Raw genomic sequence first — 14,236 nt, 5'->3', positions numbered from 1 at the left:
GGTCTGAGTTCAGATCCCTAGCACCCTGTTAAATGACGGTGCAACAGCAGGCATATGCAAGCCCAGTACTGAGGAGGCAGAGCACGTCACCAGAGCTCACGGGTTAGCCAAGCTGTGACAGTCCCCTTGTCTTTTCACAGTTCTTCCCTTAAGTGTCTTCACTAGGCTGTTGTTCTCTGTCGTGTGTGTGTGTGTGTGTGTGTGTGTGTGTGTGTGTGTGTGTGTGTGTCTGAGAGTATGTGAATGTGTGTATGCTAGTATGCACACCCATGCTCTCAGGGAGGCCAGAAGAAGGTGCTGGGTGCCTCTGAGCTGGAATTACAGGTGTTTGTGCAACATGCAGCTTGCACAGCGAGTGCTCTTAAAGGCTTGGCCATCTTTTCCAGCCCCATTCTCTACAGCTAATATCCCTATTTGACATAGCACAGCACTCTGTATTTGTGTATTGTTTTCTCTTCCTCCTAAGATCCATGAGCTCAGGGACTTCTTTTCATTCCCTTATTCACAGTGTCTAAGATAATGATCAGCATGGCTCTATACTATATCAATACTAGATAGGTGAATTAGTGGAGGTTAGAGAAAGAATGCTAAACTCAGCCAGCCTGAGTGGCCCTTCATAATTAGCATCTATGATTGATAAGTTTTATGTAAAACCAAGGTTATTTATTTGGAAAATACAGAATAAAAAGTTTGTTTATATAAAACAATGCATATTTACAAAAAGTCCATAATCAATGAACAGAGTTGTGAAAAGCTGTAAAGAATATCCGGTGATGGGGCTGAAGACGTGGCTCACGGTGAAGAGTACTAGCTGCTCTTGCAGAGGACCTGGGTTCAATTTCCAGCACCCATGTGGCAGTTCACAACCAACTGCAAGTCCAGTTCAAAGGCATCCAATGTCCTCTTCTGGCCTCCATGGCACTGCATGAATATCTTGCACAAAGATACAGGCAGGCAGAACATCCGCATATACATATTTAAACAAATGCCTATGATCCCAGAACTCTGGAGGCTGAGGCAAGAAGGTTGTGAGTCTAATGTCATCCTGGGCTGTCTAGTAAATTAAGCATCTGTCTAGCCAGAGCCACCTAGGAAGACATCTACCTTATGAAAATAAGACAAAATTATCATTAAAAAAAAAAAGGAGGAGGAGATCTGCTATTGCAGGAAAAGGTTAGAAAAAGATGGATGCTTTAGACTTACTTCTCCATGAAGAACTGGGGCGCTGCAATGAGCATTGTTCCCATGCCCATGACTAGGCATCCTGCTCCTATTATTTTTGGTCTGTGAAGTTTGGCACCAAAGTAACTAACAAATGTGATGACCAGGAGATTCCCTTTGGGGGCAAGAAGAAGCAGTCATGGTCTAGGAAACAGTCAACAGCAGAAGCAAACAAATGACGCACACAAATTTATCGAAGCTTCACTCTAAGGAGACAACATACCCAGCCTTCCTATCATGCTGCTTTGTCCTGTGAGCTAAAATGGCTGCAGAAATTACCTTCAGATTCATGACTCATTCATTCACCTGATCTTTTTTGTCAAAATATTCCACTCACCATCCCCCTACCGCTTTGTTTGACCCAACCTAGTCATTTGTTCTTTTAAAAGCATTATATCAGTAAATTAAATTACAGAGGGCTGCAGGGGTGGCTCCCTGGTGAAGAGAGTGCACGGCTCTTACAGAGGACCAAGTTTGGTTCTCAACACCCACACTGGGTGGCTCACGGCTGCCTGTAACTCCAGCTGCAGGGGATTAGAAGCCCTTATCAGAACTCCAAGGGCACCTGCATTCAAATACACACACCTAGACACACACACACACACACACACACACACACACACACACACACACACACCTAAAAATTAAAAATAAATCTAAATTATACAAGGCTTCCTCTAGTTGATATTTTAAATTTTTCTTAGTGATTTTGCAGCAAATTTTATTAATTTTCTCCATTCACTTATGCTTTGGATTAAAGTTTCTATTAGTTTTCTAATTGCTTTTGAAACATATTTTTTGTATTATCTCTAAAGCTGATATTCCCTGAAGAAAGGTATTAAAAAAACACTATACTTCACTTTAACTGAAATAAAATATTAAACTCACATTTATAAAATGATACTTTATTTCACAAGACAGGCATTTTAAAAGGTGAATAAATAATGTTGGTTTTAAAGTAAGAATTACATAATTCTAAAACAGCTCTAATGAAATGTCATGTTATTTTTGTATGTATGCATTTATGTGTACACATTCTTGTGTGTGTGTGTGTGTGTGTGTGTGTGTGTGTGTGTGTGTGTGTGTGTGTGTTTGGTGTGCATATGGAGATTAGATGTTAACCTTGGGTGTCAGCCCTCAGATGCTGTCTGCCTTGTTTCATAAGATGAAGCCTCCTCTCATAGGCCTGTGGCTTTCTGATTTAGGCTACGCTGTGATCCAGCAACTTGTAACCTGTCTCTACCCATTCATTCTGCAATAACAAGAAAGGGTTCAATACCATGACTGGATTTTTGTTGTTGTTTAATGTGGATGCAGACATCAAACTCAGGTCTTCATGTTTACATGACACTTTACTGAATGAGCTATCTCCTGAGCTCTATGATTCAACATGTTTTATGGGAATATTTCTCAGGTTCTGTTATATAAAAGAATTCCTAAGAGATGATACAAAAGGAGATACAAAGCTGTTAAAAATGTAAACATCTTGTCATATCCAATTTCTGCTGCTATGGACCAGGGTCCAGTCAAGGAACCTGTACTTGCAAGTTAAGCTCAACTACAGTGATGTGGATCACACCAGCAATACACCATGAGAAACCTGGGTTAGAGGTGTACATTTTAAGGACCTTTCACATTTTAGCTATAATCATTTGGGAAGTCTCATTTGCAGGAACTCCTGTCTAGATAAAGAAGCAAACCCTTCCCCATCGGCTGGCTGTGGGGGCCAATGGGTGGCCTGATTTTTTGCTGTCCTTGGTGTTTCCATGTTACAGCAGGAGCATATTTCCCATCTGCAAGCAATCATCTGGTTTACTACTGTTCGGACATACTGCCAGAGTTAGTCAATTGGAAAATGAGTGGTAAATTTTACAGCCCAAAGGATAATAATACGGTCATGGGAAAAGTAGCTTGGAAATGAGGTCTATGTGCTTGACTCTTAGAAGAATTCAGCTCTTTAAAATTTGCTGTAAAAAAAAAAAAAAGCATGAGAATACCCATTTGACACTTAAGTAGTGTAAGACACTATACTAGTTATGTCTTTCTGTTTGTGAAGCTGACTAACATTTTATAACAATCCTTTTATAGCTCCATGTACCCTCTACCAAACTCTCACAATAAGGGACTGGGGTTCAAAGGTGTTTCTTTGTCACATTAATGAATAATGCCATTTCACTACCTGTTCCATCTCCAGGGGTTTAAGTTTCCTGTATGTGCTGTAATAGCAACCTTTCTAAGTTCCCAGGAGAGATACATGAGAAATATATGATAATTTAAAGTCTAAAATAAAAATGAATGGGAACATCTGGGAAGAGGGTCAGTGAATAACATGCTGGCTGTGTTCAGATCCCCAACACCAACATAAAAGTTGGCATGAAGCTGGCACCAGTAATCTGGTACTGGGCTCAGAGAAGGTGTGAAGATTGGCAAATCCCAAAGGCTTTCTGGCCAGCCAGCCCAGCTACAATGCTGAGCACCAGGTTCAGTGAGGGACTCTGTCTCAAAAGATGAAGTGAACTAGTATTAAAGGAAGATGTTGGACGTCTACCTCTGGCTTCCACTTATGCATGCACAGGCAGAGTATCTGTGTACACATATGTATGTACATGTTTGCATAGATATCACATACATATGTGCATACACACACACACACACACGCACACACACACACACTGAATTGGATATAAAAATTCTTCCATACTTCACGTGGCTAATTGATAAATAGATAAGAGGTCCAGGAAGTTTAATAAATGCTTTACCAAATTTACCCCTCGATTTTTTTCTTTTAAGTATACACATTCAAAATTTCAAATCTTAGAAAAGAAAGCAAACAACTGAAGTTATTTTATGTACTAGAAACAAAGACTGAACAAGGAAAGTGTGAGCATTGGCAACTGGAGCCCAAGTGCAGTTGTGAATTGGAAGGTCAATATCCTATTAGCAAACAGACCAGTGAGTGAAGCCTGCTTAGACTCGTTACAGGAGTGAGAATAGGAGCTAAGAAGAAATCCGTTAATTAAGCCACTATGTAACAGGTAGAAGAATCATTTTGCAGAATAGAAGACATGTAGTGAATCCCTCAATGCAGCCAGTAAATGAAGTGTAAGGAAAAACTGAGCCTAGCATGGTGGTGCACACTTCAATCCCAGCACTCAGGAGGCTGAAGCCAACCGATCTGTGTTATTTGAGGTCAGACTGGTCTACACAGTGAGTTACATGCCAGCCAGGGTCACAGAATGAGATACCATGTCTCAGAAAATCAAAACAGTGAGACAGAAAGAAGAAAGAGAAATGTGCTGAGTAATAAAATTTTAAATTAAGCTTACTAAAAACCATACTAAACAAATTAATACGTTAATTAAAATAAAAACCATGCAACAGGTACATTGTTGAATAGTGATGTTTTAAAAGCACTGTATTAAGTCAGAGACAAGAAAATGGTATTAATTATCACCACTTCAATTCAACATAGCCCCAAGGCCAATTGAGTAAGAAAAGGCAAAAATCATTGGCACACTTAGGAATCAAAAAAATAAATAAATATAATAGTGTCTTCTATTTTAGTCACGTGATTTTCTATTCAGAATACGCTAGAGTTTCTATGGACAATCAATTGAAATTGAAAGAATTTCAACCAAGTTGTTGCATGTATAGATTATTACATATAATTTTTGTTGTATGTATGTGGGGTGTGTGTGTATTCATACATGTGTGGGAACATATGTGTGTGGGAGGAAAGTGCACATGTGTTACATGTGTGTAGAGATTGGCTGCTGGCACTGGGTATCATTTTGGACCCGTTTCCATCTTATATATTGAGGTAATCCAACAGAGAGTTTACACCATTTCTAAGCATCTCTAGCGCTAAGGTGTTTCTACATAGAACCAAGAGCGAGGAAATTAAACTTGCTGATATCTCATTTTCACTGGCACATCACCCTCCATCCGTAATTCTGCCTCTCTCAGCAGGTACTGGCTTCCTATCAATACCCCTTTTTTTTCCATGATGCAGATTATCACCTGACAAAAGGAAGTGACACTGTGATATAAGGAACTGGTATGATTAGGCATTTTAGAACCTTGATATATGCGAGGTCATTGACTAACAGCAATGATGGCCTCTGACAACAAGAAACACAGACTTGCTGTGAGATGTCTCAGCAGGCAAAGGCACTTGTCACCAAGTTGTTGACTTGAGTTCAATCCAGAGAGCCAACACGTCGGAAAGAGAAAAATGACTCTCAAAGTATCCTTTGACCTTCCATGAGCACCATGGAACACATGTATATGCGCATGCAAATACACAGACTAAATTAATAACTAAATAACTAACTAAATATAATCTAAAACAAAAACAAATAGATGCTTGGGTCCCCTCCTTGCAGAATCAGTACCTGTACTTTAACACTTTCCAGACACCACTGTGTCCATTAAGGTGTGATTGGCACTGATTCAGGATCTTTGTGAACAAATTAGCTGGCATTCTCTACCTACAAAGGCTGATAGCCTGCTTAGAACACTAGTGGTTGGAATTTTATAGGTTAAGAGTCAAATTATCTTAGGTCTTCTTAATCTCCTACATAGTAATTTGTCACCTACCTTTGTGTATGACCTGACATCTTCCTGACCACTAGGTAGGTCCTTTGACTGTATGAACAGATCTCTAACCTGTCCAAAAGCTAATATCGTCATCAAGCAGGCTCTTAACCCAATAGCAGAGGTTTCCCCTACTTTGCTATAACCACCTACCTGGTATTTCCACCAGCATGTTTGGAAGCATCTTGATTTATGGCTTTCTTTGTTCTTAAAACAAAACCTTCATGAAACAGTTACCACATTAGGACACTATTTGGAGTAGCCTAAGTCTGTGTCCCTGGGTTATGGTCATGCATCATCTCCAAAATAAACTATCTCTTATCCCTTTTGAAGTGAGGGCTGTATTTATTGCAAAAGCCAGAAAGGAAAAGTTTATATGTTCAATGGTCTCACTTTCTCTGTGACATCCCAAGTCACAAATGAAATCAAAATAGCAAAATTTTAAAAAAAAGATTTAAATATTCCTTTCATTCGAGGTAAAGTTGACACTAAAGCAGTTAAGAGACTTCCCTGCAATTTTATTTGTCCCAAATGGCATCAGTGACCACTGAGGGGATTATTTTATTTACTTTGAAAAGGCACTAAATGCTTCACATTTCTATTAATCCAGGGAGCAGAATAACTGGAACCACACTCTTTCCAACACTTTCAAATCAGTCATTGAAGTCACTCTTTGAAGAGGGAGTCTAAGCAATTGCAAACAGAGGCTACCCAATTGTAAGTTTTTACAGTTTGCTCTGCTCTTGTGTTCCTGCTGATAGAATAGAATCCCCTTTCTCTTTCACAGCTACTGTGTAGAAAAATACATAAGTATCTACTTCTTAAGTATTTGGGCTACATTTTGGCAGAGTCCCTTTGCATGTTCCCACATTCTCAATCCTCCAAGAGGTGCTTCCCACATACGACAACCCCAAACACCAATCAGCACCCCATCTTACTCTAAGAAAAGTCTCCTCTGAGATATGTAACTGATTCATCTAAGGTGTCCAGTCAGAAATACTGGAGGCAGGGAAATTGTTATCAGTTGCCTACTCTGTCAAAGAATGGGTTTCCTTTATGTAGCATAAGGTCCTGGCAGATTTGTCCAAATAGGATTTTACAGGTTGGATCTCAGCAGACAATGAAGGATGACATTGAGCAGGTTTCAGAGAAAGACCAGGGACTTAAAGAGAAAGTCTGGCTTCTGTAATACCTACCGATTTCAAAACTACCATCAATTATTCCCACCAGAGAGGAAGAGATATCAAACCTTCTCTCTATCTGAGTGATGGTGCTCTTCAGATAGCCTTCTGCCAATGCTTTGGCAAAGTAAACAAAAGACAGGGCACCCAAGAACACCTGAAAAACATGAAAGGGCACACGTAGTCTGACTAGCTTGGCATAGCTTGGAAGTTACTAAGGAAACAAAATTCAGAGGAAGAGCAATGCTGAACAGCAACTGTGTTACCATTGACAGTTTGATTCAAGTACTGTTGCAGCTCTAATTAGTCTCAAGACCATTCAGCGTTCCTCCCCTCCCCCCAAAACAACCCCTCTAAATTACATGGCAGTTGAAATGCATGCTGATTTTCATGTAAATTGCATGCAGGATTCCATCTCTCCCCTACCACTCCAATAAAGACATTAAAGAGAGTCTATCTTTGAGACTATCAACGAGTGGCATAGAAAAAGCCCTAGGTGGGTAAGGAAATAAAAGAAGTGGAAATCATAACCCGTACATGCACCATCTTCTCACAAGTCCAAACTTGCCTGTTATACATTTTGAAATCAAAGTCCTGCACTAGCCGGAAACACCTTACACTGAAATGTTCAGTCTAGTTTTTTGTTTGTTTGGTTTTCTTGAGACCAAGTCCTTTAGATATGTACTTGTTAACTTCATTCTTAAATTTTCAGTGGTTCTTCAGCATCTGTTTATATTTTAATAGATGTGTTTTAATTATATGTGTAAAGTAGTATGCATGTGAATTCAGTTTCATATTTATTAAAATACAATATTATTTTGTTTTATTAATAGTATTTGCTGTAAAGAAGGGAGACTTGCATCATGCAGACACCTGTCCCTTTCTGTGTAACAAGAAAAGTCAAAGTTTTCTTTCTCAGAAGGAAAACAGTGTGGGTGTATTTAGTACAATACATGGTGCAGGGCAGTGCTTTAACAAATGTCTGCTTCTCTATCTCCCCTGTTTGTATAAGAAGACCTTCAAAAGAGTCCACGAAATTCATCTAGCCTGCAAAAATGACTCCACTGCTTGGCGAGTGGGCTTAATAATTTGCAGTTAAGAGCCTATTTTCAAAAAGAAAGCAATTTCCTCTTCTAGCTGAATTTTATCTGGAAGGAAGTCAGCATATAAACTACACCCAAGCCTTCTACCTTGAGTTCGCCACAGCACGGTCGTGCTTCCTCTGGGGACGGATACCCCACTTTAAAGGACTGACTTCTGACAGGACGCGCTGGATTTTTGTGGAACAAATGGGCGTTTTTCTTGGATGAGGTGTCCATTATGAAAACGTTCCTTATCCCAGCCTGTCAAAGTTGATTTTAAAAGGAAACAACAATTTAATTCTGATCTACATAATTTAAAAACGTTTCCATTTCACAGTAGACTACAGTTCTATAGGTATAATTTAAAGGGTCGCTATCTCCTCTTACCACAGAAAGTTGGCAACATTTTTCAATTAAAATCAGACAGGATATTTGATTAACGAATCCTGCCATCGAGAGCCTACAGCCAGCGTTCCTTTTCAGTCTCTTCACTTTGAGCCTCATTATAGCAAAGAATAAATTTCCATGTTGCCTTTGGAATAAATAACGAGGCAGAAATTTTCTGACTTTGTGGTCTCGCCAGATTAAACTGGGCGCGAGCAGGAAGAGGAAGAGGAATCCAACCTCTTGAATATTGATTCATTAGAATTAAGGCTTCCAAGACTCAATGAATAACAGAAGCTGTCACCATCCCAGACCCCTGAAGCACCTTAGCATTCCCGTGGCACCCGAGTAAGGATTAAAGCGAAGCAACAAGGAAGAGGTCCAATTTGTGTACCACTTGGCTAATGAGGAAGGAATGTGAACGATAAAGTTCTAGTGCCTAGACTGAATTTAGATGAAAGGACAGGCTTTAGTTTGCCTTAGAGGAAGGGAAGCCCTCCTCATGCTTAATTCCCACCCTCCCCTCTCTCTTCCTCCTGACCAAACTCATAACAGTTTTGCACAATCTAACCCTATTTCTCCCTGTTAACATTAATATTTACACATCCTGTGCTACACTTTGTTAGCTTTCTACATGAGCCAGAGTTTGTCCGATAATCTAATGCATGCCACAGGATTCAAAAATTAAAACAGCATGGCTGTCCCTGTTGGTTACAAGATGCCCACTTGTACACAAATAGAGGTTTTCTAACCCTCATTACACTGACTGCAGAAATAATATTTGGAGTAAAACTTCATGCATGTGGTAGAATTTAGGATTGTTCTGCTTATGTATATACAATCTTGACCTTGTTAGCCAATTCTTCTTCTTGGTTTATTAAAGTTCCATCATTTGGCATCACAGATAGCATTTCATTTTTGAAAAGAAAATCAAGGAATGATGGCACGACTCATGTTGAAACACAAAAGTAACAGCCGACAACCCTAACAATTTAAAAATGGAGTAGATGTCTTTACTCTTTATTTTATGGGAAACGTACAAGGTTTAAAAGAGAGGGGCAGGGACTTTTTTTTAAAATACTATAAGACATAAAGTAAATGACAGGATGCTTTATCAAGAGATCATCTCTAAGGGAAGTAAGCAGAGAATGACATGGATTCACTGATGCTGTTTATTTGATACAACTGAAGGGACCTGCGTTATGAAGTTTCATGAGGACAGCATAGAAAGACAAACTTCAGAACAAACCTATAGATGATAAACTCCCCCAAATGTTACCAAAACCAAATCAACTGCTCAATACTTTAATTGGAATTATTCTAAAAAAAATCAGAAATTGAGTAATAGTAGTGGTTGATAACATTCAACATCCATTCCTGATAAAAACAACAACAATAAAACAATAGTAACAGAAACAAAACCAGAACTCTTAAGAAACACTGTTAGCAGTCTGGGGTACCAACTTTACCTACCTACTAAATTACTGAGATTGGATGTCCAAAACAATGCGGTGCAAGAACAATCAAACTCTACTTGAGAAACACAGGCTCCTGCAATGTTGAGTAGGTTTCATTTCAACAAGTCTACCCAGTACCTGATGGAGAATATCTAGAAACAGTCAATGTTTAGGATGAAAAATATCCAAACAGCCAAATGATCTAAATGGCCAACAAATTATGGGGATGTCTCACAACGAAGTCTTAGAAGCCACTGGGAGGTAAAGTGAAGAAGCAAATACAGAAATTGAACAGAGAAGAATGTGCTTTTAAAACAGTGCGAAAAACAGAATGATAAGAAATGAACTTACACGCAGAGAAATAAAGTTTCAGCAACTTCAGTGAAAATGCCTTATTTCTGGTGAATGTCATTGCAGAGAAGTTTTTAATGTTAATTAAGTCTATGCATATTTTCTAGTTTTTCCATAATAAACATGCATTCTACATAAAAATATTATGACATTAGAAACCTAAAAATATCACTACATAAAAACAAATAGCCAGAAAGATTTTTAAACACAAAAGGAATAATAGTAAATTTACAACTCAAGATGTGATTCTTTCCAGAAACTATACAATTAAAATTTGAATTTTTTTAGGGGCTATCAACATACTTCCTTCCATCAGACACGATTTTGAAGCTGTTAACTAGATTATGCAACACATCACTTGAACTAAATCTTTCTTTCAAAGAGCAAATGGTTTGATTATTAGCTGCTCATGCCAAACAGTAAAACATACTGGAAATAATATTTTTAAAATCTGAGGTATCTGAGTATGCTATCTTCTTGTATCTGGATGTGTTGACACAATCATTCTTACTGTGATCGGGTGGTGAGGACAAAGAGCAGACACCCTGATCTGGGTCAATATTGTGATCGGACAAAGTAACACTCTTAAAAAATTGACACTACATAGTATTGCTGAAGCAAAACTGCATCTAAATGGCTAATATGCAAATCAACATGACTGCAGTATGGTCTAAGCAGGTTTCAGCTTGTGTGAGCTTCTCAGTGCTTTGAAAGGATGGGGAGAAAAGTGTGATGACATGAATGTAAAGACTTCTGCAGTCAAGACCCCTTCTCTTCCGCTGCATTTGTGTAGCAGGACTAGAGCACAGTTTAGAGGGACATGCATCTGATATATCCTTGGTCCACTTGAGTAGATTTTTCAAAAATAATAATAAAAAGGCAGATGGCAAAGTTTCATTCAATATTCTAGGTTAGGGCATACATACTCCAGAATCTAAAACAAACAAGCCAAGCTGGTAGTTTTTAAAAAAGCTGAATTTTCTGTTCACATGGGTTGGTTTGAGAATCTAGTCTTTAAATGAGTATAGACGGCCAGGGTCAGTGAAGTTAGTCACACATATATACATGGGCCCTTCTGCTCTGGACCAGCTCTGTGCAGCCACCCTGCATGGGCTGTCCCAGAGGTCAGACAGTAACCACACCCAGCCCTCCCCTCTCAACAGCTCTGCACCAGTCAGGTGCTCTGACTACTCAAGAGCTTAAAAACTAACCTGTGGTGTTTGGTGAGGAGCAATGTGCCTTTCATAGAATACTGATCTCCCATCCCTAACAACAAATGATTTTACTATCAGATTCACATTTCATAAGCACTACTTCTATTCCGAGTGATATATGCATATATTGTAATCTTTAAAATAACCCCCAAACTTCAAAATCATCTTATCTACTTATAAAATGATTTGGCTAAGAGCAGTTAAGGTTTCTGTCAGAGGCTACGCAACTAATAAGCATCAAAGCCCAAATTCGAAAGCAGATCTGTATTTACCTGGCTTCTCCAACCAGAGAGACTTTCCTATTTGACCCAGCTAACAAGGGAACCCACTGCCTTTTACTGAAGTGTCATGGAAATCAAAGTCTTGCAGAAATCAATGTCAAATTATCAACTTCTATCCTAGGAGAGCAAAGCATAATGCTCACACAATTAAAAAACACTAATAAATGAATGAATGAATAAATCAATAAATAAAAAGAACCCATTCTTACCTGGAGGTAGAGATCAAAGCTGGCCAGTTCTCAGAAAGTTCAGCAAAAGGCTGAATCACAGGGCGCAGCCTGAAAGAAGAAACTGAGGCAACACTCCACAGCAGTTCTGAGTAGTTCTGGCAAGTCAAGAGAGCTGGTGGGCACAGACAGAACAGATTAGAGAAAAGAAAAGACCAAGGGTCTGGTCTCACTCGGGGCAATCTTTCTCTTTCGCCTTTCCAGTTGGCCTCTTTTTTTCTGGCAGTCTGGAGGGAATTGGGCACCCTGGCAAGGGCACTGCCCTGCGCCTCAGCTCCTAGGGTGCGGAGAGCGCTGGAGACTTTGAGCCATTTCTTTGCAAACTGCAGAAAGTTTAAGGCCACACGTGATAAAGCTTTGTTTATAGGAGAAAGAGGAAAAAAGAAAAGACCACTGTGATTTGTACTTGCTGATCCCAGAAAACACAACTCCACAGGGGGGTAGGAGGAGTAAGGAAACAGGAGCCAGGACAGGGGAAGGAAGTTTGTAACAAAGACCCCCCCCCCCCCTTCTTCCAAGCAGTTCTACAGCCAGCGGTTCCTTAGGGATATCAATGGCCAGTCTTGTTGTGCTGCATTTGTTTGTTTGCTATTATTTAAAAATATATCCTTGGACTAATTCCTGGCATGGTTTCCTCTCCCCTTGGGATTCTAGAATCTGCAGGAACACTTTTAGGTCAGAATCAAAGCTCTGCGGGCTCCTTCCAGGTGGAGTTCATTCTCAAAGAAAAAAAAATCAGTAGCTTTCACCCCACCCCTTGATCCTTGAAATTTGACAAAATAGCAGCTTCACTTTTGGCATTCGATTGTGTATGCTACCTAATCCTGAATGAAGAGAATGCCTTGCTCTGAGAAATTGTACAACTCAAATAAATTCTTTTCCCAAGAGAATGATTTTTAGAGGATTTTGAACAGCATTAGTTTACATTTTGTTTCCACCTGTAAGGGAATTTGCCACCGGGATTCTCCAAGGTTCAACTGGTTCTTCCAGGGCTGTAACTCCGAGTAGGCCACTTAATCTCAACATGTTCCACAATGGAACTAAATCTTTGGTCTTCAAAATGAGATTTCTAGGGACAGTCCAGTGATTAATTATGTCATGCCCATTACATATGAAAGCCCCAAAGGAGCTAACAGTGCTTTATCACAGTTGTAATTCCAGTTTCCATGGTGGTCAGGATGATTAACCACCATTTTTAAAAATTAATTTTTGTTTTTATGTGTATGTGTGTGTGCTTCTATGAGTTTATGTGTACCATATGCATGTAGTACCTGCCTAGTCCAGAAAAGGGCAGTGGATGTCCTGAAACTGGAGTTAGACATGGTTTTGTGAGCTGCTGTGTGAATATTGAGAACCAAACCCCAATCCTCTGCAAGCGCAGCAAGTGCTCTTAACCACTGAGCTATCTCTCCAGCCCCATTAACCAACAATTTAAAGAGTACATTTTACTACAAAGTAATAAAACAAGAAGCAAAGAAACTTGGATTTACCTTAAACTTTACAAAGAAACAATGGACTGTGTGTGGTGCTGCATGCTCTTAATCCCAGCACTCTGGAGGCAAAGGCAGATCTATCTCTGAGTTCAAAGCCCGCCAGGGACATATAGCAAGACACTTTCTCAATAAAAGAAAAGAAGAGAAGAGAAGAGAAACAAAAAAAAGAGAAAGCAATGGTGTTTGGACTGTTTTTTGACTAAGTTCTTTATTTTAGCAATCAAACTGGGCTTTGCCATCAGAAGTAGGGGTCAAATATCTTTGTAAGTAGATATCAAATATCTTCCAGTATGTCCACAAGTGGCCATTGGCTATCAAAGGGGGAATGGTGTATGCCAATCAAAAGGACTCAGGACTTTTTTATCTTTATCAAAAAGAAAGAAATAGTAATTCTCCCCTTTTAGTATAATTTGGACTATTTCAGTGTTTTTCAAATCACTCTCTAACAGGACTCTTTTTCTTACTTTTACAAACCGTAGTCAACATGACTACAGAGAATGTAGCTAAGTTTCACGTATTTCTTAGGGCTTCTGGAACACAGCCTTGTCTGGATCATATCCTATTGCACATTTTCATTCTCACCTTCAAATTTTGGAGGCCCACTCCTTAAACTGTGTATTGAGACACCAAATGGAGTTGCCTACCTCAACAGCAGGGATCACACACACACACAAATGTGCCAACAGTACAACATTTCTGAGTGTTTAAAGGTCAGAGTTAATTCAAAATCAAATGGGTACCAAATCTGA

The 14,236-nt window shown here is 39.3% G+C and overlaps 1 protein-coding gene across 13 annotated transcripts in view; it reads right to left on the bottom strand.

Moving 5' to 3' along the window:
• The window catches only part of Slco1c1 (solute carrier organic anion transporter family member 1C1), a 43,260-nt gene extending 30,896 nt beyond the window's left edge, over window positions 1-12,364 (bottom strand). For 2 of the 13 annotated variants that reach the window (XM_052719568.1, XM_052719563.1), the window contains exons 1-5: window positions 11,977-12,364; window positions 9,938-10,059; window positions 8,189-8,341; window positions 7,014-7,155; window positions 1,204-1,336 (exon numbers count right to left, since the gene is read on the bottom strand). In XM_052719568.1, the coding sequence (XP_052575528.1) occupies window positions 1,204-1,336; window positions 7,014-7,155; window positions 8,189-8,317 (404 nt within the window). In that variant the 5' untranslated portion in view covers window positions 8,318-8,341; window positions 9,938-10,059; window positions 11,977-12,364. Of the gene's footprint in view, window positions 1-1,203; window positions 1,337-2,500; window positions 2,658-7,013; window positions 7,156-8,188; window positions 8,351-9,937; window positions 10,074-11,758; window positions 11,885-11,976 lie in introns of all 13 variants that reach the window. The other 11 variants (XM_052719561.1, XM_052719564.1, XM_052719559.1 and 8 more) reach the window with 10 other exon arrangements.
• Window positions 12,365-14,236: the final 1,872 nt, after the last annotated feature.

This window comes from Peromyscus californicus, unplaced genomic scaffold (genome assembly GCF_007827085.1).
Source record: "Peromyscus californicus insignis strain IS unplaced genomic scaffold, ASM782708v3 Scaffold_6__1_contigs__length_162567912, whole genome shotgun sequence".
Taxonomy (NCBI): domain Eukaryota; kingdom Metazoa; phylum Chordata; class Mammalia; order Rodentia; family Cricetidae; genus Peromyscus; species Peromyscus californicus.
Note: the sequence above shows the minus strand (reverse complement) of the source record. Positions and strands in the feature narration are given on the sequence as shown.